The sequence below is a fragment of the Pyxicephalus adspersus genome, chromosome 8 (assembly GCF_032062135.1).
Source record: "Pyxicephalus adspersus chromosome 8, UCB_Pads_2.0, whole genome shotgun sequence".
NCBI classification, from domain to species: Eukaryota; Metazoa; Chordata; class Amphibia; order Anura; family Pyxicephalidae; genus Pyxicephalus; species Pyxicephalus adspersus.
In genome coordinates, this window is record NC_092865.1 from 6317415 (window position 1) to 6340205 (window position 22791).

General features: G+C 38.4%; 1 protein-coding gene across 1 annotated transcript in view; it reads right to left on the reverse strand.

Moving 5' to 3' along the window:
- DOCK7 (dedicator of cytokinesis 7) overlaps positions 1-22791 on the reverse strand; it is a 123257-nt gene that overhangs the window by 37211 nt on the left and 63255 nt on the right. The window contains 11 exon segments of the mRNA XM_072420705.1: positions 3603-3620; positions 5188-5284; positions 6475-6610; positions 7300-7482; positions 8873-9030; positions 11122-11291; positions 12545-12726; positions 14205-14300; positions 15998-16084; positions 18753-18845; positions 22227-22396. Coding sequence (XP_072276806.1) covers positions 3603-3620; positions 5188-5284; positions 6475-6610; positions 7300-7482; positions 8873-9030; positions 11122-11291; positions 12545-12726; positions 14205-14300; positions 15998-16084; positions 18753-18845; positions 22227-22396 — 1390 coding nt within the window.

Genomic DNA, 22791 nt, shown 5'->3' on the forward strand with positions numbered 1-22791 from the left:
CACCCTTTTTCCTAGGGCATTGAGCTGTTGCATTATTGAGTAGTCTTATTTTTTTCTCCACATTTCTTGTTACTTAGCTAAAATTAAGTTGGAATTTTTTTTTTTTTTTTTTGTTTGTTTGTTTTTGGAGCTTTAGAGTGAACCTGACATGAAAAAGTGAGGATTTGCCATCTTACAGGAAAAATCCAGAAACGCTATGATGAGAGATTTACTTTTGTGCCTTGCTATCCTCCTAAAAAAGAACACTTCCTATGCCTAGGCACTCTCTGCCTTGAGTCTTTTGGCTGTATATCTGTGTATCATCTAAGGCACTCTCTGACTGCAATTCTAACATGATCGGTGGAGCTGTAGTATAAGGATTTTGCAAGCTTCTGTTTATTCCATTCTGTGGCGTCCTCACCTTTGAGGCTGCTCCTTGATCTTTACCCCACATAATCAGGAGGCGTTAAATCCCTGCTACCCTATCAAGATGGCCGACTACACACAAAGACAGTACAGAACAAGGCACAGCCAGTCATTAATGGTAAAAAGATCAGCTGCAGGGAGTTTACAGACAACATCGAGGACTAGTTCTTTGTCTTTTGCTGTGTTTTTGGGAGTAGTGTCAACAGCACAGGTCCTCTTTAAGAATGAGCCTCTCAGGTGCTGGTCCTTCCTCTACAAACCTATGGCAAAGCTATGCAACCAGTAACAAACACTGATCACATTACTGGACATTGGTAAACTGCAGCTATCTCCTATTACAGCAAAGGCTAAGATTTTTCTGCACTTTAGCTTTGTTCTGCACTTTAGCTGTAAGAGGAAATAATTATCCAATTTGAGAAATGCTACATATTTGTGAATGTTACACAACAATCTCTTAATATGCGATTGTTGCACATTAGGAATGAGTTGTCCTCATAACCCCACAAGCTTTTCATTGTATATTAACCACAGACAGCTAAATTCTACAAACAAGAAAAGAAGTCCGCAGTACTCATAGCTCGCATGTATCCACTAGATAGATGGAAGCTGCTATGAGTAAAACTAACTTTTTCCAGGTTTTGGTTGTTATAAATGGATCACATTAAAAAATGACAACCACAGCTGAAAGGAAGACACTCTGAAAACTGCACGTAAAGTCAGACATGCAAACACTATTAGTAGGTAACCAATATGTTGTCACAATACATGATAATTACTCATGAGACGTGTTATTCACAAGTATGAAAAATATACACAAAAGGATTTGGCAGCTTTTGCCTTAAATTAAAGGAATTAAAGCTTGCAATAGATACTGCACAGCAATGATACATGGGGGGCACAGTCTGTCCAAGGGAAATGTGTTTCCCACTCCGTCATCTCTAGGACACAGCAATGACTTGATTTTATGACTTTGCCTTCAAATCCCACCACAGTTCCTGTCCCACCTACCTTTCTGCCCCGATAGAAAAATCCCCCGTAGCCGCTCTCTTCACTACTCCAATGACCTATAAGGCTCAGAGAGTTTTCTAGAGCTGCCCCCGCTCTCTGGAATAGTCTCCCTCGTCCTATCCAGCTTGCTCCTACTTCCTGCTCATTTAAAAGAGCCCTCAAAACCCAAAGCTTCAACCTCACCTACCCGTCATCTTCTGTCTCCTAAACCCTCACTACTTACCACCAATCCATATCCCCCTCCTATTGTTTGATACTTCCCCCACCTCCTAGATTGTAAGCTCCTTGAGGCAGGGTCCTCGCCCTCTCCTGTGTCACTGTCTGTATCTGTCTGTCATTTGCAACCCTTATTTAATGTACAACGTTGCATAATATGTTGGTGCTATATAAATCCTTGCGTCTATTCCCTATTTATTTTACATAGGTAAAAAAGTAGCATTTTCATTTCAGCTAGTGCATTTCATTTACATTTCATTTACTTTTCATTTACATATCATTTTCATTTCATTTACATTCATTTTGAATGGGCTGCTTAATGAAAGAATCAATGCACCAAAATGTGAATGAAAAAGAAAATACTGGGTGTTCTTATCTTCATACAACACTAAATCAATAAAGGTTGCCTTTTATATAGGTAAAATACATATGTGAGAAATCTAAGGCAAGTTGCTAACTCTCTATCTAGGGTAGTTTACTGCTTGCAGCCAGTTCAGCTTCATAAAAAGTGATATCAATGAATATAAGTGATAAAATGGCCTTTGCAGCGCTAGGTATCAAGTTCAAATCTCGGCCAAGGCTCTATCTGCATAGAGTTTGCAGGTTCTCACTGTGTTTGTGTGGGTTTACTAGGGGTACCCTGGTTTTCTCCCACATTCTAAAAACATGCAGTTAGGGCAGGGATGTCAAACTCTGGCCCCCAACGTCCTTTTTTTTGCCCCCAAAGAAATCCTAAATATGAACTGCAGCTGGTCCGCCGCTGCATTGAGATAGCGCAGCTACTACAATTCCCAGCATCGCTCACGTCTTTAGACCAGCGGGCTCTCTGCTTATGCGTGGCCCTGAATTGGACTGTTTTATAGATGCAAGTAATGCCAGGAATTTTAGTAGCGGTGCTATTTCAATGAAGAGAGAGTTTCAGCGGCGGGCCACTCATAAGATTTAGCTCGAATTGGCCGCGTCTGGCATTTCCAGCTCTCCCCCTCAGCTTTTCCTTACTACTCCAAGGCATGGACTTGAATGGTTGGATTTTCATAGAACAATATTGTTATTATTATTGTTAGCCTGTGCAAAAAGGTTACCAGTAAAATTTAACTCAAAAGGCTACAAATAGAGAAATAGGCCTAAGATTTTTTCCTAAATAAAATTAAAAAAAAAATGTTATGCCTCTTTCTCTATTATAAGCTTGTGCCAATCAAAGTGAAGACAATTATGCTCTATCAAAATTTTTGTCGTCCAAGACAATAGTTTGTGATAAGTTCAGGTGAAAATTTAGTGTTAGCATAGCTGTCCCAGGATACCATTTATTGATCTGCCATATCGGGTGCCTGAAAACCCAAGCAAATGTGGGAAGAACATACAACTCCAGGTACTAATTTGCAGATACAACTCTCACAATTGGCCTGATTTATTAAAGCTCTCCAAGGCTGGAGAGGATACACTTTCATCAGTAAAGCTGGGTGATCAAGCAAACCTGGATCTGGTCCAGGATTTAAAACATTTGCTAGCAAATAACTTTGATGAAGTCAATTCCAGGATTTCCTCGATTACTTAGCTTCACTTATGAAAGTATATCTTCCCCAGCCTTGGAGAGCTTTAATAAATCAGGCCCAATGACTCTGGCAACATGGCACTAGTTACAGGAACAAACAGTTGGGTATTAAACCAAGCTGTTGGGTACTGAACCAGGATTTGGAAGCCCCTTGTAGTCGTAGATCTAGTTCAGGTGTACCGAAACAGACCAACACAAGTCTCTATCTCCTCGGTAATGGAAGACAAACAAAATTATCATTATCAAAGTTATACAGACATGTTTTAGGCAGCTGTGCATATTAAAAAAAAAACCACAGAAAAAACATAGTACACACATTCTAATAAGACAGAAAACAATAAATACTAAAACAGTCTTTAATCAGCACATGACGGACGTGTAGAGGCGAAAATGAAAGAGTAGCACACCAGGGTGACAGTACCTGCAGGGTTTGTGGCTTCTAAATTTACCGCACATGTGAAAAGATAACCAAAAAGTAGAGGTTAGGAAGACAAGAGAAGAATTGTACAAAAGTTCCATGGTATGGGAAAGGAAGATTATTATAGGTCATCCATGTGCTCATGCTTGGAGAAAACTATTCAAGAACAATTTTGTTTAATCTAGGAGTCACTAGGAAATGTTACAACTCAACTCTAGCCAAAGCATCTTTTGAAGTGGAAAAACTGTCTGGTGTGTAGAAAAAGGTTATTGCTGCCTGTGTCCCCATATTCTGGAGATATACCATCACTTTCTCTCATGGTGAATACACAGGAAGTGACAAAAATGTTTCTCCAGCAGGCACAGGGGCAGCAATAAAGTGCTAACAAGGCTTCCAGATCTTCCTAATCCTATCCAGAGAAAAAAACAAAAGTTTTAGAAGCAGGAATTAGGATCCTGGGTCAACAAGCTACATGCCAGGTGTAAATGTTTGGTAGCTATCAGACCATGGGAATTTCTCAAACATAAAACATAAAACCAGAAAGATTCTGTCTCTGTTCATGGGTATCAGATTGGGTTTAAATTACTGAAGGACGAGCAGCAAGAGGCTAACTCTAACTTTGTAATTAGTGATTATTATCTTGTTATTTTTCTAGAAGATTTGAAAATATACACAGCAGTCACTGGGCAAAATGTTTTTAGGGTTGGTTCTACAGCTACCCACCGTGTTTATCTCATGGGTACATATCTGCTCTATGACAAAATGTGACCCTCAATGCATCAATTGTTAGGGGTTAGGCAAGTTTGAAAAGAAACCTAATGACAGTGCACTTAAGATATGCTACAGAGAAAAATGCTTATGTATTCTTCATTGACTTCCTATTGAAATCAATAAAGGATACATTGGTTTGTTAATCATTTAAAACATATTTGCACAAATCTGTAAGAATAAATGAATAGTGCTGGAGCTCCAAGGTTTTTGTATTCTGTAATTGAAGTTATGATGAAATGAATAAATGGCTGAACACTAGGCTGGTGGCTCACACAGATTTAAGAGCTTTTAAAAAACAATTTCCACTGTCAAAGGAATGAGTTTTTGTGATTCAAAGGCCAACAACACGAATACTAGGCCATGTTTCGGGAGCCTTTCTGCCTTTATCAGGACTGGAATCAATATAAAATAGAGAATCTCTTAGATTGTAAGCTCTTCCGGGCAGGGTCCTCTCCTCCTCCTGTGTCACTGTCTGTATCTGTCTGTCATTTGCAACCCCTAGTTAATGTACAGTGCTGCCTAATATGTTGGCACTATTTAAATACTGTTTATTAATAATAATAATATTAATAATAGTAATACATCAAACATATATGAAATATACCTCTCAAAAATGTTTTTAGAATTTGACACTCGGTGTAGCCTTCAACCTCTCACTTAGCTTTTAGCTTTGCAGATTATATTGTGGCTTTTGTATTGCTTATCACACCATTGACAGAAGGCTAAATTCTATCACTCGATCAAGTATTGGAAAAATAAAGAATTTGGGGTTTAAATAAACACAACTGCAATTCTATCAATATAATGGCTGTCATACTTGTCCATCTTGTCTGTGTTTTGTCTCCAGTGAGTCATCTCTTTTCTCCACCTCAAATTCTCCTGACTGCCAAACGCACTCCCTGATGGACTCCTCTCTGTCAATAAAGAAGAAAAAGTAGAAAAGGTCAGTGGTATGAAAGGGAGCCTGGAGTACAATCTGTGGGGACACAGTCTTTGTGATTTTGGATATTCGTATTTACAGTGCTGCAGCTGTTCTTTGACAGCCTGCTAACCATTTCACCATGTTAAGAGGCAATTTTAATAGGCTGCAGGCAAACTTTTATTATACTTTCATATTTATTGAACACAAGTCCCAGTGCTTATTACAGAATCTGGAACACAGATGGATAATTACAAAGTGCCTTACAGTACTGAAATATACAAAATCTTTCTTTTCCAGCACTTCTCAAATAAAACTGAGCATATGATTAAAATATACACGAAATAGATGCTTAGTTAGATGCAGGAAATTTGACATTCATTCAATTATGTATTAGTGTTATAATGACAAAGAGCAATAGGAAGCTAGTGACACAGTGGGGCCCTGCTTTAATCAAAACAGAAAAATACTGGCTAAAATCTCTTTAAATTTAAACTTGCATTAGATAAAATGCAATGCAAACTAAAGATATTGCTGAATAGTCGACAGGATGACAACTTGCAAGTTGTACAGGCAGTGAGTTACTGTGGAATGCAGACTGTGACTTTTATCCTCATTACAGGAAGAGACATTATTTGGGGACTTTCAACACTAAATGTATGGTGTCATATGATGTCCACTGCTTGCCAACAAATTTGGCTTAGGTGATGCAATAAATACAGGTTGACATTTAACTGCAGCACAACTCTGTTAGTATGGAAATTTTAGCACATGTGGAAGGGTGGGAGGGCCTGTTGCAGTACCGTATATCCTGCAGATTCCTATAGACCAGTTGAGCTATACATACTAGCAATGGATAAATATATATGTGAGGAAGAGAATTAGGATGGTGGTGCTTGGCACTGGAATGGGGATAGGCGAGTCAGGCAGATATTTAAACAATGGGTAGGCAGTTGTTCCTCAAGTTTCCCTTGGTTTTTCGATGCAGATAAGTATATTTGAGAAAAAGTACCCAACCATACACTCTCTTAAGTAAGTAATATTCCAAGAAATAGTTGACCAATAGAATACACTACATACTGTTACTGTTATACTTCTTTGTGCAGAGTAAAACACATGACCTTGTTTCACAGGACCAGAGCGACAACACATACACAGGGACAAGGTTGGTCTAGACAGACCTACCAAGCTGACCTCTGCTTCTCCTGACCATCTCCTGTCTGGCTCCAATGCTGCCCAGTATGGCTTCCTCCAGTTTAGCCCGCATGTCCTTCGACTTCTTGAAAGTTAAGCTGTTCATGCGTTCAAAAGCTTTCTTACCCTGGATAAAAAAAACAAGATGATCACAGCGAATGAAGTGCTTTTATTATTCTGTGTGACACTGATGTCCAAATAAAATTCCAGGGTTCTCAAAATACTTCACAGTCTTTAAGATCATAAACAATATAGTTCCTCCCCCAAAGAATGCCTGGGCATGGTATTAGGTAATTTATAGATATCCCTTAGGAAGGGGAACTATTCAGACATTAGATATAGGTATTATTGGAAACAGAGATCTTTCAGCTAGACAGGAAAACTTATTAAGACTTTGCTAAGACTTTCGATAATTCAGTGGTGCTGCAACGTCTGGCACAGGACAGCAGCAGCTCCTATTGCTACTGGTAACTAGCTGGTGTCTTCAGAGACTTCCTATTGATGGCCGGCTTAAAAAAGAGCCTGTCAATTAGGTTTCGATTGTTAAACTTTTTTGTGATAACGCTAGTTGTTTCACTATTATAATAATGCTTTGGCTTAAATACTTTGGGTCTTTGACCTAGAACAAATACAGACACATTTTTTTTTCTTCTGCAGCAGGGAAATACTGACTCCACATCCAGTAAGCAAAGCCAGCCTTTATATTTCTAACCTGGTAAGTGCAATTTATCAAAGAGATGGCATATGCCAGCGATGCAACTGTGGTTTGGCTTTATACCCATAACATCTATATATGTTTCAGTTCTGCAGACTTGCCTTGTACTCAAAGCAGGAGACACAGAGGTAAAGTAAGTCGAGCAGGCGATTCAGTTGCAAGATGGACAGGTCTGTGAACCATTTCTGTAGGACAATCTCATCTGCGTTCTTCAGCACCCAGAGCAGGCAGATCAGCAGGCTTCGGCTTGACTCAGCAGAGAATGTAGAATGTTGTCTGGTTGGCTGAAAGCAACATGAAAGGTCTAATTAAAATGATGTACAAAGGTGTTCAAGAAACCAGAGAGTCTACTGGGTACCTATAATACCAATCAGAGAAAAGTTAGAGTAGACAACATTGCAGCAGTTTTTAAGGCTTAAAATGACCCCACTTTATCCTTCCTATTGTGAGAAATAGGGGATACCTATGCATTGTTATATGTATGTCCTTCTAATCGAGAATCAAAAGTTTTTTCTTTTAATCATATTGTTTTACCACAATATCTGTGCAAATAAATCTGTAATATATAGCCAAGTTTTAAATTTTAAGTATAGGTGTGCTTTAAAGCTTTACTCCAGTCTTCCCTTCAGTCTTGCACAATTGTATATTGCTCTATCCTTTACTGAAACAGCTACTGAGATAGAGGCCATCCAGTGCTATCTATATTAAGACAATTCCATCCAGACTTACTGTCCCTGGCACATTCTGCATCACTTGTTGAAGTTACCTAGTAAGTTCTGTATACAAATGCAGCCTGCCTAGGAAAAGCTGCTGCTTCAGACTGACACCAACCGAAAAGACATTGATTTTTGCAAAACTACTTCTAACAGCCAGCCCACTGCTTGTATTAGGTCTTGAGAGGTGGACTGTGGGGTTGTAAGATACTATGGACAGCTGCCTGCTGCTTCTTCCCACTCACGTACATTTAAAGGAAAATTAGGCTGGGTACACACAAGCAATAATTGTCGTTGGAAAGTCTTGGAAAGTCGACTAACGACTGCACGATGCATGAACGAGTGCTGTACATACAGCACCGTTCTGTTCTATGGAGAGGGGAGGGGGGAGAACGACAAAGCGGCCCCCTGCTGCGCTCTCTCCCCTTTACTTCCATTAGGATTGTTCGTCGTCCATTGTCCGTGAACGGTCGTTCGGGCGATGGACAACAAGCTCTGTACATACGCGATTTGCGTCCGATATTGGCCCTGAGCCGATTATTGGACTAGAACAATAGCACGTGTGTACGTAGCCCTACAGAGACCCAGTGATGACATTACTTGGTTCAAAAAAAAATAATGCAATGAAAACAAAAGGTTTATTTAAAATGTTATTAGCATATTCATAAGAGGGCAAAAAGGAGACCAGGGAAGGGAAACATTTAATGGAATAAACTTCAGCTTAATAGACACTTTATCAGAAGGAAAAAAAAATTCAAATAAAGGCACATAAAGAAGAGATTCTATAAACACCCTCTGGCCTTTTCAGCACTTGACGCTAACAGGAGCGTCAGATGCCTATGTCCTCCTCTGTATACTGTGATTCTATTATTGTTCAATCTTGCAGTGACATTGGGGATCAGAAGAAGAAGCCATGTTGATATTTATTGCTTTATGCCAACCCTGATCCAGAACACAGTACCTGCGAGGTCAACAGGAAGCTGCTCGGCCTTGTCAGTTGCGGCACTGAAGACGTCCCTGCTATTGCCATGGCAATCGTTTGGCTGATCATATTTCCACCTTCACCATCATGGTCCTCCCCAGAGGTATTGGTGTGCCTTCCTCGCTGGTTGTGAGACTCTGCCAAAACAGAACATTTCCTCATTTATAACAGTGTTTTTGGATATTCTGGATTATTCCAAATATAATATCACTATCCACAACAAAAAGTGCATTTGAACATGCATTATGCATGAAGGAGTAGACGCAAAATTCAATCCATGTTATAAAAACATCTGATGAAAAAACACTATAGGATATATCAATATAGACACATTCATTACATTATTTAAACTCTCAATAAAACACACAGATGACATATTATACAGTCAGAGTATTTAGCCAATGATGACTGCAAATATATATATATATATAATTTAGAAAAAACATGACACGTTTCACAGATCAATGTCTGCTTCATCACATTGATTTGGTGACAAAAACCTATGAAAGCTACAGGTTATCAGCACTATAAAACAGAAAGGTATTGTATGAAAATTATTTGTTGCCCGATTGTTCACATTACATAGTGAAAATCATATAGTATGCAAAGTATACTGCGAAACGTGTCATTGTTTTTTTTTTTTTACATTTGCAATCATCATTGATTAAATACTCACGTGTAACTAACACCACCACTCACCTCCATGTATAATACTTAGCTTGTCTAAGATGTCTTTTCTGTAACAAATGTATTAAATAGGACAGTTGTGTGTTTTTTTTAATGAGGGATTAAACAAAGTGGTGAAAACATTTTGAGATATTTTAGGAGTGGTACAGATATTTAAAGCCCTATCTTCTTGGTGCCTGAGTAATGAGACTGTCAGTGCAGTCCAGCTAATGCATCGTCCTGTGATTGGTGGTCAACGCTTGTTGTCACTCTAACATAGGCTGTGGTTGTTTGAACTACAGTAAGATAAAATGTTGTAGGGAACATGACTATCAGCATTGTTGCCACTGATTCATGAGCCTGTAGATTATTATTTAACAGATTCCAACACCTAGTTCCGCCAAATGATCTCTGATGAGCTGCAGGGTCTGGAAGGGGAAGTGTGTAGGATACAAATAAAACAGGAGGTATTATTAATAATATTATTATTATTATTATTGTTAATAAACAGGATTTGTATAGAGCCAACATATTATGCAGCACTGTACATTAAATAGGGGTTGCAATTGACAGACAGATACAGACAGTTTACACAAGAGGAGGAGAGGACCCTGCCCTGAAGAGCTTACAATCTAAGAGTTGGATTAGTTAAAAAGTTTTTTTTTTCTTCCATAAAAAAGTTCACAAAACAACTGCATTAGGGACATGCTTGGACTGTCACACAGCAGCATAGTTTGAGATTATTTCCTATTAGTTTTGGTTGCCTGTGTAAAGATTGTAACGCTATATTCAAATGAAAACATGGAAGCAAGGAGTTTCTAGTTTCTAAATGGTGAGCTGTTCAGACATCTAGCTATAAAGACTCTATTGAGATTTGAATAGGTTGTGGGCACACCCTAAGCTACCATGATATGGACTGGGACCCCCCATTACCCTTGTTTGGTATTTTTCTGTAACACAACAGTGTGGAAGACTGCAGGTTTTTACAATGATTGGAATTTTAAAAATACAGGATAAAAATATCTGAACAACAAGATTATCAATTAGGAAAAATATATTGAGAATGGGGAGGAAAAGCGTGAGATGCATTTGAGAAACCCTAGGGAGAATGTTCATGATTAAAAATGTACAGTGATATTGAGCATGTTAAGAAGTGTTACAATGCTGTAGATAGGTAGTACACATAGTAACTTTGTACTGTCACGTAGGTCTGCAATAAGCAACTGGCAAACTGCAAATGGTGTCCCTTGCAAAATAAAGGGAAATCACTTGTATTTAATACCAGGAACCTAAAAAGTCAAATTCTTCCTGTGTGAAATTGTTTAGATAAAAATAATCATGCCAAATTAAATTCAGAATGGGCTCCACATGAAACATAGGATAAAACTTATGTAAAAGGCTGCAACATATGCAGCAGCAAGAGGGCAGTAGGTGACTGGATGCAAGGATGGCTTTAAATCACATATACATACAGCTTTTTATCTTGCACAGGGGAGCTGTAAAGAATGACTCACTGTTCAGGATTTTGGGTGCACACTCAGGCCAATGACCTGATAACATACCTGTGAAATCGTACAGCTGGGGAACGGTCTCCATGACGATGCCAATCAAAGGGAGGTACAGCATGGCCACACGGGCCTTTACCTCAGGATCAGCATAGCGGGGATCGGAGTCGTGAGTAGATAGCAAGTTGTGTACCATATTGATCACTTTCTTATGCAATCCAAATAACCTGAGAGAAGTTTTGCAACCATGGTTAGTTATCACTGGCAAAGCAAATACAAGTCTAACTAAGCACTAAAGAATATTTAAATAACTGCATGTTCTCTGGTAACCTCAGCATGTATGGAACAGGGCAGTGTCCACACTAATTCAGATCTCAACTGAACTTTAAAGAACTTTAAGCTCAATACTGATGCAACTATGATACTCAATGCTGCTCAATGATTTTCTTTCCTTCTTTTCTTTAAACATATCAATAAGTTTGAGATTCCTTTCTATTACTTTTAGTGTAAAGATTGTAATGCTAAATTCAAATGCAAACATCAAAGTACTCTAGCCTAGGCACAGAGTTTTTTAGTTTATAATTGGAGAGCTGTTTAGATAACAACTTGCCCCCTCAATACACGTTCATACCATGCTGAGATCACAGAGCTTTTATTTTGCAAAGATCATGACAATTATGTCTGATTAAAGCAGAAAATCCTACAAAATGAAGGGTTTTAAGCTGAATTTATTAACTAGGTTTCAATAGAGTTTTTTCACCAAGATGTTTTGCTTCACAAGTTCCCAATAAAGTATGTCCAGACAAAAGTTTTTTTTCTTAGATTTGGATATTGTTGGGAAGGTTTGGGACCCCCGATTGCTTTAACGGTAATCTGAGATGTACCCTTACTTCCCGTTCTACCAACAAGATTTACAGACAGCATTTAAGTCTGCAGACATTAAAAAAATGCTTTGGTATAAAAACATTGAAAACCCTGTCCTATTTGTACTTTTATGTTCCCCTATTGCACATTTTTCCTCACTTTCTGTCTGCTGGAAACAATTTTGAGCTAAAAAAGGAACTAACAGTTAATCTCCCTATTGGTCAGCAACAAGTTCCAATTGACCACTGCTTTATCCAAAACAGAAATATATATATGATTTTGGCTTTAATCCATTTTATTTGTCGATTTTGTTTATTTACTATTCTATCTACTGGTATTTTCAATTCTCAGTGGTCAATTTTATGCTGCGCACACACTTTAAATTTTTGTCGTTGGAAAGGATCTTCAACGACAAAAGACTGCATGATGCATGAACAAGCGCTGTAAATAGAGGTCCATTCTGCTAAATGGAGGGGGGGGGGGGCAATTAGATCTGCATAAGTAATTTCTAGCAGCCATGTAAAAGAAAATTTTTATCCTTTTTTTTTTTTTTGGAAAGGTTATTCTTTATGCAAACAAAGCTATATCAGTGTATTATATGTGTGCATTGTGTAACAATAATAAAGCTACAAGGACAACGCGTTGTGTACAGCTCACCTTCTGAAACCTTGTGACAATGTCATTGGCCATAGTACTAACTAATGCTGCAATGTCTTCCATGAAACGCTCAGGAAAACGGTGCTTGCGAGGTGAATCTAGTTTGTCTGCAAAGTATAAGTGATGTACCATGCTCTTCACCTGAAAGAGAACACATAGATGCCTTGTGATGTCACAGTAATATGTATGATACTTAAAAACTTAACTTGAGGCAGATATAACATTCTGAAACGAATGCGGTTCTGTAGTCATTGATACAGCAATACATTGTGCTTATTAATAAAAGCATACATGTAAGTACTTAAATTTTTCTCCTTCGATCCCTTGTATAGCAATGTTTATATTAAGCAATGGAGAAGTACCTCAAGGAGCCAAATCTGTGCTGCAATTCTGATATGCCAACAAGGAGCATGCTGATAGATGGAGAAAATAAGAACAGAGAGCTGAGCTCATCAGTATGCTGCTTCAGCTTTTGCTGTCCAGGCTGGTAGGTCTCATACCCAGCCAGATAGGGTCATGATCTGGGTTAATTTTTGGAGATGAATAGACAGAAATATAAATGCTTTGACAGTAAAATGTTGTTCATATATGTATTTATTCATGTATGAAGACCCCTTACACTTCCTGAACAAAAAGAATAGCAGCTTTGCAAAACTTTTTCTAAAATCCACTGATGACTTAAGACTAAGATCTAGAAAAAGGTCCTTTACAGCTCACAGAATAATAATCCTAAAGAACCAAATAAAAATGTCTGGAAACAGGCTTCAAAATATATTCTTTATATTGTTCAAATGTCCAATAAAATTTCCTACACAAGTCGAGGTCCTGAACTACCCTTCTTCAGGGGTAAGATAAAAAAACAAAATATAACCTCCGTATAAGAACAATTGCTAAGGCTACAACTTTATCCAGCCATATCAATTCTAATAAAAGGTTTTATTACAAAATACATATAGGTTTGGCATCCCCTTGAGTTAGATAGTTAGGTTACATTATAGGTAAAATTTTATAAAGTGTTAAGTTAAATTATATAAAGTGATGTTCTAAGGAGAAACTAAACCCGCAATAGTCAATTGACCGTGTTCTGATGCAGGACATCACCATCTACATTTTATTCTCTTCCTGTAGACAATCTTCAGCCATTTCAATTGGATGGAACGAAATAACTCTTGTACAGACATGCAGGAGTTCATTCATTTCCAGCACGTGCAGGGGAAGCCAGGATTGATGGGTATTACCCATGTACAGCTGAGCTTTTTGCCAGATACCTGGAGCAATCAGGCAGGTAGGTGGGATTATTGCAGAAGGAAAACCACCTGTTTTTTTCTGCAAAAATAACCAACCTGATTATGGACTCTTAAAAGTGGAACTTCAGTTCCGCTTTAAAATGAGGGGTGTTTAAAAAGGGGAGCACTCTTAAAAATCTCATTAGTAAAAACTTTCCGAGTGAGACACAAGTGGTAATAAATATATAGCAAATTCTCCTAACATTTTTACATAACAATTTTTTGATTGAGTTTTAATGATGTTTAGTGACCTTACCCTTTAAAGACGACGGTAAAAAAATACAACTTCTCCATAAACATAAAAAGTATATTGCTCCATTTTGTTGGACTCACCATGAGTTCGAAGAAGAACCAGGCTTGTTGAAGGGCGGCCTCCCGTACTCCGCCGCTGCACACCACCCACTGCAGAGCTAGCTCCTCATGGAACAACTACTCGGAATAAAAAATAGGAAGAGTCAACATTAGACAATGCCTAACTGGGATGTACGACAAACACAACAGTCTGAATCACAGCAGAGCTACAAAATGGCAAGCATGAAATAAACCCATCACAACAGCAGCAGAGAACATCACCACAACACCATGAGTGACAATGGCTGCCTAAAGACAAGGCGTGTATGAGAATGACAAACAAGCAGCAAGACAAATGTCTGAAGATGTATGATTTCTCAACTCAAGTATCCAGGATTATGACATTACCTAAGCTTGTGTTCTTCATAAGAGTTATAAATTAAGAAGGATCCCCATTTAAAGATCAGGAATAATAAAAGCATTTAAAAAGAGCTAAATTGTTTTTTGAATTTTATTTTTATATATAGGGCCAGCAAACCTGGAATTTATTTTGTAGTAAATGTCTTCAATCCTGGACCATATCCAGTCCTGGTTTGCTGTATCACCCAGCTTCACTGATTAAAATGTATCCTCTCCAGCCTACAAGTAATTCACATTTTAAAGAGACCCGGCTACCACTCTAAAACATTGGAGGTAAAAGTATAAACTTTTGGTGAAAAAAGGTAAAACAGTACAGCCCCTTGCGTTTTTGCATCAAAGCCCTCTGCCCTTTCTGGGATTGTCCAACTACTGTCTGTGCTGGCCCTGCTCATCATACATAGGCTTTCATATAGTAGCTAGGGGGAATGAAGTGCAATACTAAAGAGTGTCATTTGAATCTCAGAACTATTAGATGCCAACGCAAGAGAGGGCTTTACAGGTAAATCACAGGCATTAAATGCACAGATAATCCTATAGGATTGCTATTGAAATGAAATATCTTTCAATTGGGTCTATTAAAGAGTACAGCAGTTGCGGCAGTCGGGAGACCAACAAAGCATTGATTTGCACTTGGAAAAATCAGATAATATTAAGCACATGAAGTTTTTATGTTGCTAAAAATCTCTGTGAACATTTATCGGTGTTCCCTTATTTCTACAGAGAAAAAGGAATACTCATATAAGTATTGTATGTGAGAAAAAATACTTTGCTATACTGAACTATATTTTTTTAAAAATGACTTGCAACATCATTTAAACTTTCAGGTATCAAAAACTTTCAAAATGTTCTGTATTTAAAGTACTTTCTGACACAAGGTAGTATTTGTGCTGCTATATACCCAGTAATTTCTATGCCAGGGGTCAGAAAATTATTATAATTATTTTACAGCATGTGCCTTTGATGCTATGAATGGCATCATGACTCATCCCCGAGACTTATTTTAGTTTTGCACGTTCTTGTTACCCAATTTAAAGGTAAACCCAGAAGAGTGTTAACCCAAAGAGATTCTAGGATGCCTTCAACTCCTTGCATGGGTTTGCAGGCAACTTTAATAGTAAAGAGAGGAGAACCCAAACTGGCGAGTGTCTTCATGTTCCAAGTTTAGTCCTCTTTAAAGACAGGGAGAAGATGAAAATAAGTAAAACATTTACAACTTAGATTAATTGGATAAATTAAGAGAGTGTTTTAAAGCGCATCATATCATTAAGGAGACACTACAGTTGGTTAACACCCAACAACCTGTGGATCGAAGAAATGTATTACGGACAGTTTTTCTACACCATAAAAGGAAACAGCAGTTCTAATCAGAGATTCTTTGTTTTTCGACCTGGAAATAATCATGTGTATAAATCTACCTTTTTGGTGGGTAACCGTCCGGTTAAAGTTTGTAAGAAACTCGATGTCTCAGTGTGCGATGACATGCGATTACACCGATCCAAGCCCTATGAAGTGGAGATGAACGAGGAGTGGTGAGTGTAGATTAAACTTGACCAGTAATGGACTTTAGGAGGGGTCCATCTGTTGTGGAGTTATTACAACCCCAGAAAATGATTGTACTGAATATTGTTACCCAGGGAAATGGTTCAGAGCGGAAAGTTTATTCAGAGTGAAACTTTATTATTTGCCACTGTTAGTTTAAGCAGGCAAATTCCAAAGCGCATGCAAAAGGACAGTGCAAAAAAGCGTTTATTTTTTGTGTGCATTACAACTGGAAACATTAATTAGAACTCTGCAACAACAGAACCAAAATAATTATTGTCCCCATTGTTAACTTGGCACTAGTTGCTAAAGAGGACCCAGAGTGGTGTTCTTTTTATAAACATAGAAAGCTATGATTTCCTAATGCCTTACCTTTCTGATCTGGTAGAAAAATACCCCCCCCCAGCCGCTCTCTTTGCTCCTCCAATGAATAATGACTTCCTCACTCATAACCTCCTCACACGCATCGCTCCAAGATTTTTCTACAGCTGCCCCGACTCTCTGGAATGGTCTTCCTCATCCTATACGTTTTGCTCCAATTTTCTGCTCATTTAAAAGAGACCTCAAAACCCAACGCTTCAACCTCACCTACCTATCTTCTTCTGACTCCTAAACCTCATTACTTCCCACCATTCCATATCCCCCTCCTATTGTGTGACACTTCCTCCACCTCCTAGATTGTAAGCTCTTCTGGGCAGGGTCCTCTCCTCCTCCTGTGTCACTGTCTGTATCTGTCATTTGCAACCCCAATTTAATGTACCGCACTGCGTAATATGTTAGTACTATATAAATCCTGTTCATGAAAATATTATTATTAATAATATTAATAATGACATAGGAAACACGTGAATGATCCATTTTAAGAACCGTTGTGACAAGACTCCAAAAACACTTAACGTACAAACCTATTATCAATGGGACTTGTCATGGCTTGACTATGTTAACAATATATTTTTAGGCAGGTATCTTGTCGAGCAAACAACAAACCCCTATGTCATCATGGAACCCTTTGGAAACCCGACAGGGTCTCCACATAGTCTTGCCTGATTGTCAAATGACAGTACCCCACATGTAACTTAAAGGCTCCACAACATGTCTGCAGTAATATTACCTTAGACATGCTTTGGCACAAATTTGCCTAAAATATTTATTCCATCAAATGTTTACAAAAAAAGAAAATACATTTACAGTGCTAGGTTACACCAGAGATTCCTCAAAAGGTTGCTTCTTTGACTCTGGCTGATTGGTCTCACATTTGATGATGCCTCCATAGTTTCAGGACCAACACCACTTGATAGAGCCAGTTGTATGACTCTAATGATGTTTTCCATGAGCAGGTGGGCATTCTCTCCACTGACTAACAATGTAGGAGGCATATTTCCCACTTATCTCCAAATCTCTTAATTTATTTGTAGCAGAGGTTTCACAACACCTGACCATACTTACAAGGGTTATTTAGAGGTAGAAAGGTTAAGAAAGGCTTCTATACACACTAAAATGTTGTGCAAAATGATAAGAAAGTACTCAATTCGAATGCTATTTGGCATCAGCTGCTTCAGCTATTATAGGAACAGAAACAGATTATTATTCTGTTTTAGACCGCCTTTTGACCCTCTGATGGAGTACACGTTTTCTGAAACATGTTGGCTTTTGTTTGGTAAACGGTTGTTGGAATAAATACTTCTGGACTTTAGATCTTTAGGTGGGAAGCTCTTAATATTTATTTTGCCTGGGCATCCACAAAGATGCCAAAACTGTATGTGGCATTTCTGAGGGCATTCTAACTAGAGCTCCTTTGCTAGATTTTACTCTACAAGCCCGATTCAGAAGCAACCACAAATCCAGGAAAAATGAAGTAAACTATAAAGCTCAATTTCACTCTATTGCAATTAGAGAAGTCTTAAATAGAAAATTGCAATTTGTGTTTTGCTTGGTGCTGAATTTAATGACCAACCCATCTAATTAGGTTACCAATACATTTCCTAACTGACTCCTTGAAGCTGTTGTTGGATCCTAAACAGCTCTGGGTGGATGAAGAGTTAAACCTAGGCCTCTCTTGGAAATATCTGCAATTTTTAATGTAAAAAGAAGCGGAGAAAGGATGTGAATGAGAAGACAGCATGCAGAGAGATCATGAAAACAGACTTAAGAACACAAGACCTCTATGTTCCGTTATTTATGTAGAGTATCCATGCAATGCAAGTAATGGGCCATCCAGATTTACTTAAAGCAATAGTAACAACAATTTAAATAAAGCACAAGCATGTTGCTGTGGCAATGTACTAAAAATTGTAAAAAAAACATTTTATGTTTTATCACAAAGAAAAAGAAAAGAATATATAAAAACTCCTAATGGCTTGTTCAGTGCTGGTCTGGTTGTTGATATATATTTTTTTTCAGGGCAAAAAATAATGTTTTACTTCTAAAAATAATATATAAAAACACAATACATTTCCTTTGCTTTATTTGGTAACTGTTGCTTTTAGTAATCTTTCTGGATGTGGGTTGATTTGAATCAGATACATAACGGAGGCCCTATTTATGAATGAAAAGCTTAATTTCTTAGACAGATGTTTAAGCAAATGAGATAATCAATGGAAATGGAGATGAATCATTCTGTAGACACACCACCTGCACTGAGTCAGCACCGGGGCTGGGGTTAGCCCCCCACTGGGTCGTCTTGGGACCCCCTGTGTTGACCCAGGAGTTGGACCGATCCAAACCCTGCTCCCATGGCAGACAGCAGTAGGGAAAGGAGAGATGTTATAGATTATTACAGAGGATCAGAATAAATAGAGAAGAAATATCTGAGTAAAGGACAGTGTACATTAGTTTTTGTTAACAATATTACGTTAAAAAAAAAGGGTGACAACAGATTAAGTCAATTTAAAATGTAAACAATACAGCATTTCAGTTTTATTCCCACCACAACACAATATTGACCCAGGCACATAGGTGAATACTGACCGTGCATTGAAAAAGATGACAACTGGTGGCCAATGCATTAATCAGATTGATGCAATTGGCTGTCTGTATGGGCCAGTTGATCTCTATGCTAAGCAAAGCTTGTCATGGTCATGAACAATTTAGCAAATGTGTTTCAGATTCAAACTGCATAGCTCTGCTCCCCATGAAGGGACACGGGGAACCATCATATCAATGCTAGATTGAGTAAGGACTCTTTAGGTCCCCATATCCACCTGTGTGCATGATTCTTCCTTGGGTCAGTCCACCCAACACTGGTATCCCAGTTTTTGGTTGCATCTGCAGTGGTTACCAGCCTAATGGTTACTTCCATCAATCAGGGACTCAGTGCAGAGATCCCTCTGTTCATATCCACATCACGGACTGACTTTCCCCATTTTTTAATCTATGCAGCAACAATGTGCTGCTGCAGGCTGCAACAGATATAGAAATCCAGCAGTAAAATCCTGACCTTCAACCATAACTGAAATATCACTTGTTGCGGACTGACCCTTTAAAAACAGAATACATTGTACATAGTGCGGCATATTTTACATAGATGAAACTTCATATAAAGCAATCACATTTTGCAACCTTTTTTGAGGCAATAGATAATGAGCATAACATTTTTAAAACTAACAGAGAAGTATATGTGATAAAACAAGATAAAGCTAAAAAGAAAGAGCAATGGTTATCATAAATAAAAAAGCATATTTTAATGCTAAGTAAAGGATTCACTTTTCATCTATATCTTGAGATAATATATTAGATTTTATGTATATTATGTGCTAATATGCAGCCAGTAATTCAACATCTTACCCCAAGTCCCCTGAGGAAGCCCTTAGAGGCGAAACGCTTCAGGACACTAAATGTTTAATTGCAACAATTTTCTTAGGGATGTCTAGCTAACAGGTCAAAAAAACCTCCTCCACAAAATCCTGCGGGGGTGACTGTATCACAACCTGATTGTCAAAATGTCAAAAATGATTATATGAATATTCCCACCTAACAGAATTATTGTTACTTTATTATGTATAGTTTGACTTTTCAATACACTGTCATTTAGCAAATACCCTGGCTTTTCTCTTTATTTTATTTACTTATATCTTGAGATACATCACTTGTGAAACACAGTCCCTATAATGTGTGATATTTCCCAAGCCTTTCTATTTCTAAGGATATTAAATGAATGGTAGAAATACGTTTTCTGGAACATGCAAAAGGCAGGGCAAACATTTACAGACTCTGTCAAGGGATCAACAAAATCGCAAAAGAATTAGCCTGTGAAAGAAATGGGCATACCCGTCTGTTTCGGCATCGTTACCCCATATCAGATATCCCTGCTCAGGTACGATTCTACACTACTGGGTTTGTTAAAGAGCTCACCATTACCCATCGGCCATGGTGGATACTCTAAACAATCTTTATTTCTCTATTTTGCAAACGGGCTGGCAGATAGATAGAAATTTCAATGTTTTGTGCCAAAGATTTTCCCTCCACTTCTGTTCTGGAGAAGTCAAATACTTGAATTCCTGATTATTCTCTGGGTCTAATTTATTAAAGCTCTCCAAGGCTGGTGAGGATACACTTTCATCTGTGAAGCTGGGCGATCCAGCAAACCTTGAATGGATTTCTTAAAAGTCATTTGTTAGCAAATGTTTTCAGTACTGGACTAGATCCATTCCAAGTTTGCTGGATCACCTAGCTTCACTGAGTGTGTCTTCACTGAGAGTCCTGTCTTGGAGAGTTTTATTAAATCAGGCCCTTTGTACCAGACACAATGGTCACCAGGACAATAAAATGAAAGTGAATATCCCCAGCAGGGACACAGCAATTAAAAAAAACAAAGGTTGTACCTCTTCACTACTTTTTTAAAAACTAAAAAAATAAGGTTTGGCTTTAAATGGCTTTTAAAATTAGATGCAGCCAAATAGGGTAAACACCCAAAACATTCACTTGTATACCAATCAATATTATTTTACAGGGTTCTCCCTAGCCCACCACCTGGCACTTTTCAGTAACCACCCGGCTGGTTTTGGTTGGTTACTGAAAAGTTGGATCACAATACAGAGGCACAGGACAGGTGGAGTGTAAAACAAAGATGATGGGTGGGCATGAAAAAGTTGGAACAAAGTTTAGGGAGGTGATAGAAAGCTGACGGAATTATGGAGGTTACTGGATTCCTATAGCAGCAACAAGAACTGGGAACACTAAATTTGCCATGTGTTGCCCTGCCCACTTTGAGACTATCCAGCTACCGCTTCTTCCCACCCAGCTTTAAAATATTTCTGGAGAGAACACTCTTTTATTACATTTTTAAAATGATTTTAAAAATATAAATTTGTCCCAAAATTCCTGCAGCTATACCAGTTCATACTGCTACTGGTTGGCTGACTTTCCTGCCTGTCCTCAGCTCAGACATTCACTAAGGTCAAGGGTGTTTGACCTGTGGGTGGTTATGAAACTCGCAGCATTGGTAAAGTCTACTGCAACTATCAAAGGACAGGACTGCCTTACACAAGCAGCTCTCCTGTACCTGCACTTATGAAGAAATTTTCTTAAAAAGAACTGTCACATTGAATGACGATGCTCAATGTAGAAAAATACCTGTACAATTATATGGCCAAAAATATGTGAACAAACTTCCAGGTGATCAAGTTCCTTTTATACTAGTGATCGTGCAATTAATGTTATAGCATACAAAGAGATTTTGGATGAATATGTTCCTCCAACCTGGTGGTAACAGTGAAAAGTTAGGTGTTCTGAACAAAGCCCTCATACTGAACTCAATTGTGATAAATTGCAATGCAGACTGTGGGGCTGATTTATTAAAGCTCTCCAAGGATGGAGAGGATACACTTTCATCAGTGAACTCGGGTAACCCAGCAAACCTGGAATGGATTACTTCAAAGTAATTTGCCATTTGTTAGTAAATGTTTTTGATCCTGGACCAGATCCATTCCAGATTTGCTGGATCGCCCAGCTTCACTGATGAAGCCTCCAGCCTTCATGAGCTTTAATAAATCAGGCCATGTGAGTCAGGTTTTCACATTAAAGATCAGTACCTGACCTTAGAAATGTCCCTTTTTGCAAATGGGTAAATGTTTTATATTCAGTCCTAGCTACAGAATCCTGGATTACCTTGCTGCCAATGATCGATCTGACTTCATCGTCAGGTGATGTAGGGGTTCCTGATATATCGGGATTGCTGTTGCTAAGGCTCCTGGAGCGGTTTAAATTAAGGCTTGCTGGTCTGTTTGCTGACCGAGCCATTGTGGCATAGTGCATTGATCCTCCGAGACCACCTGGTCCTGAAAAAACAGGAGGAACATTATTAACACATAGCAAACTAATGGTACATTTAAAAAAAAGAAAGAAAAAAAAAAACAGTAATGATGTGCTGTAAAAATACCATTATTAAACATAAATGTAATTAATAAATTACCGTATTTTTCGGACCATAAGACGCACTTTTTTTCCTCCTAAAGTGGGGGGAAAATCAGGGTGCGTCTTATGGTCCGAATGCAGAGGTACAGGGGCATATTTTTTTACTTACCTGTGTCCCCGCCGGTCCTCTGTCTGTTTTCCTCCTGTGTTCCAGCGTGCGGCACTTGTGCCCGCCCACGAAGGCGGCGCCGATTGATTTGATGAATGCTGATCGGCGCCGCCTTCGTGGGCGGGCACAAGTGCCGCACGCTGGAACACA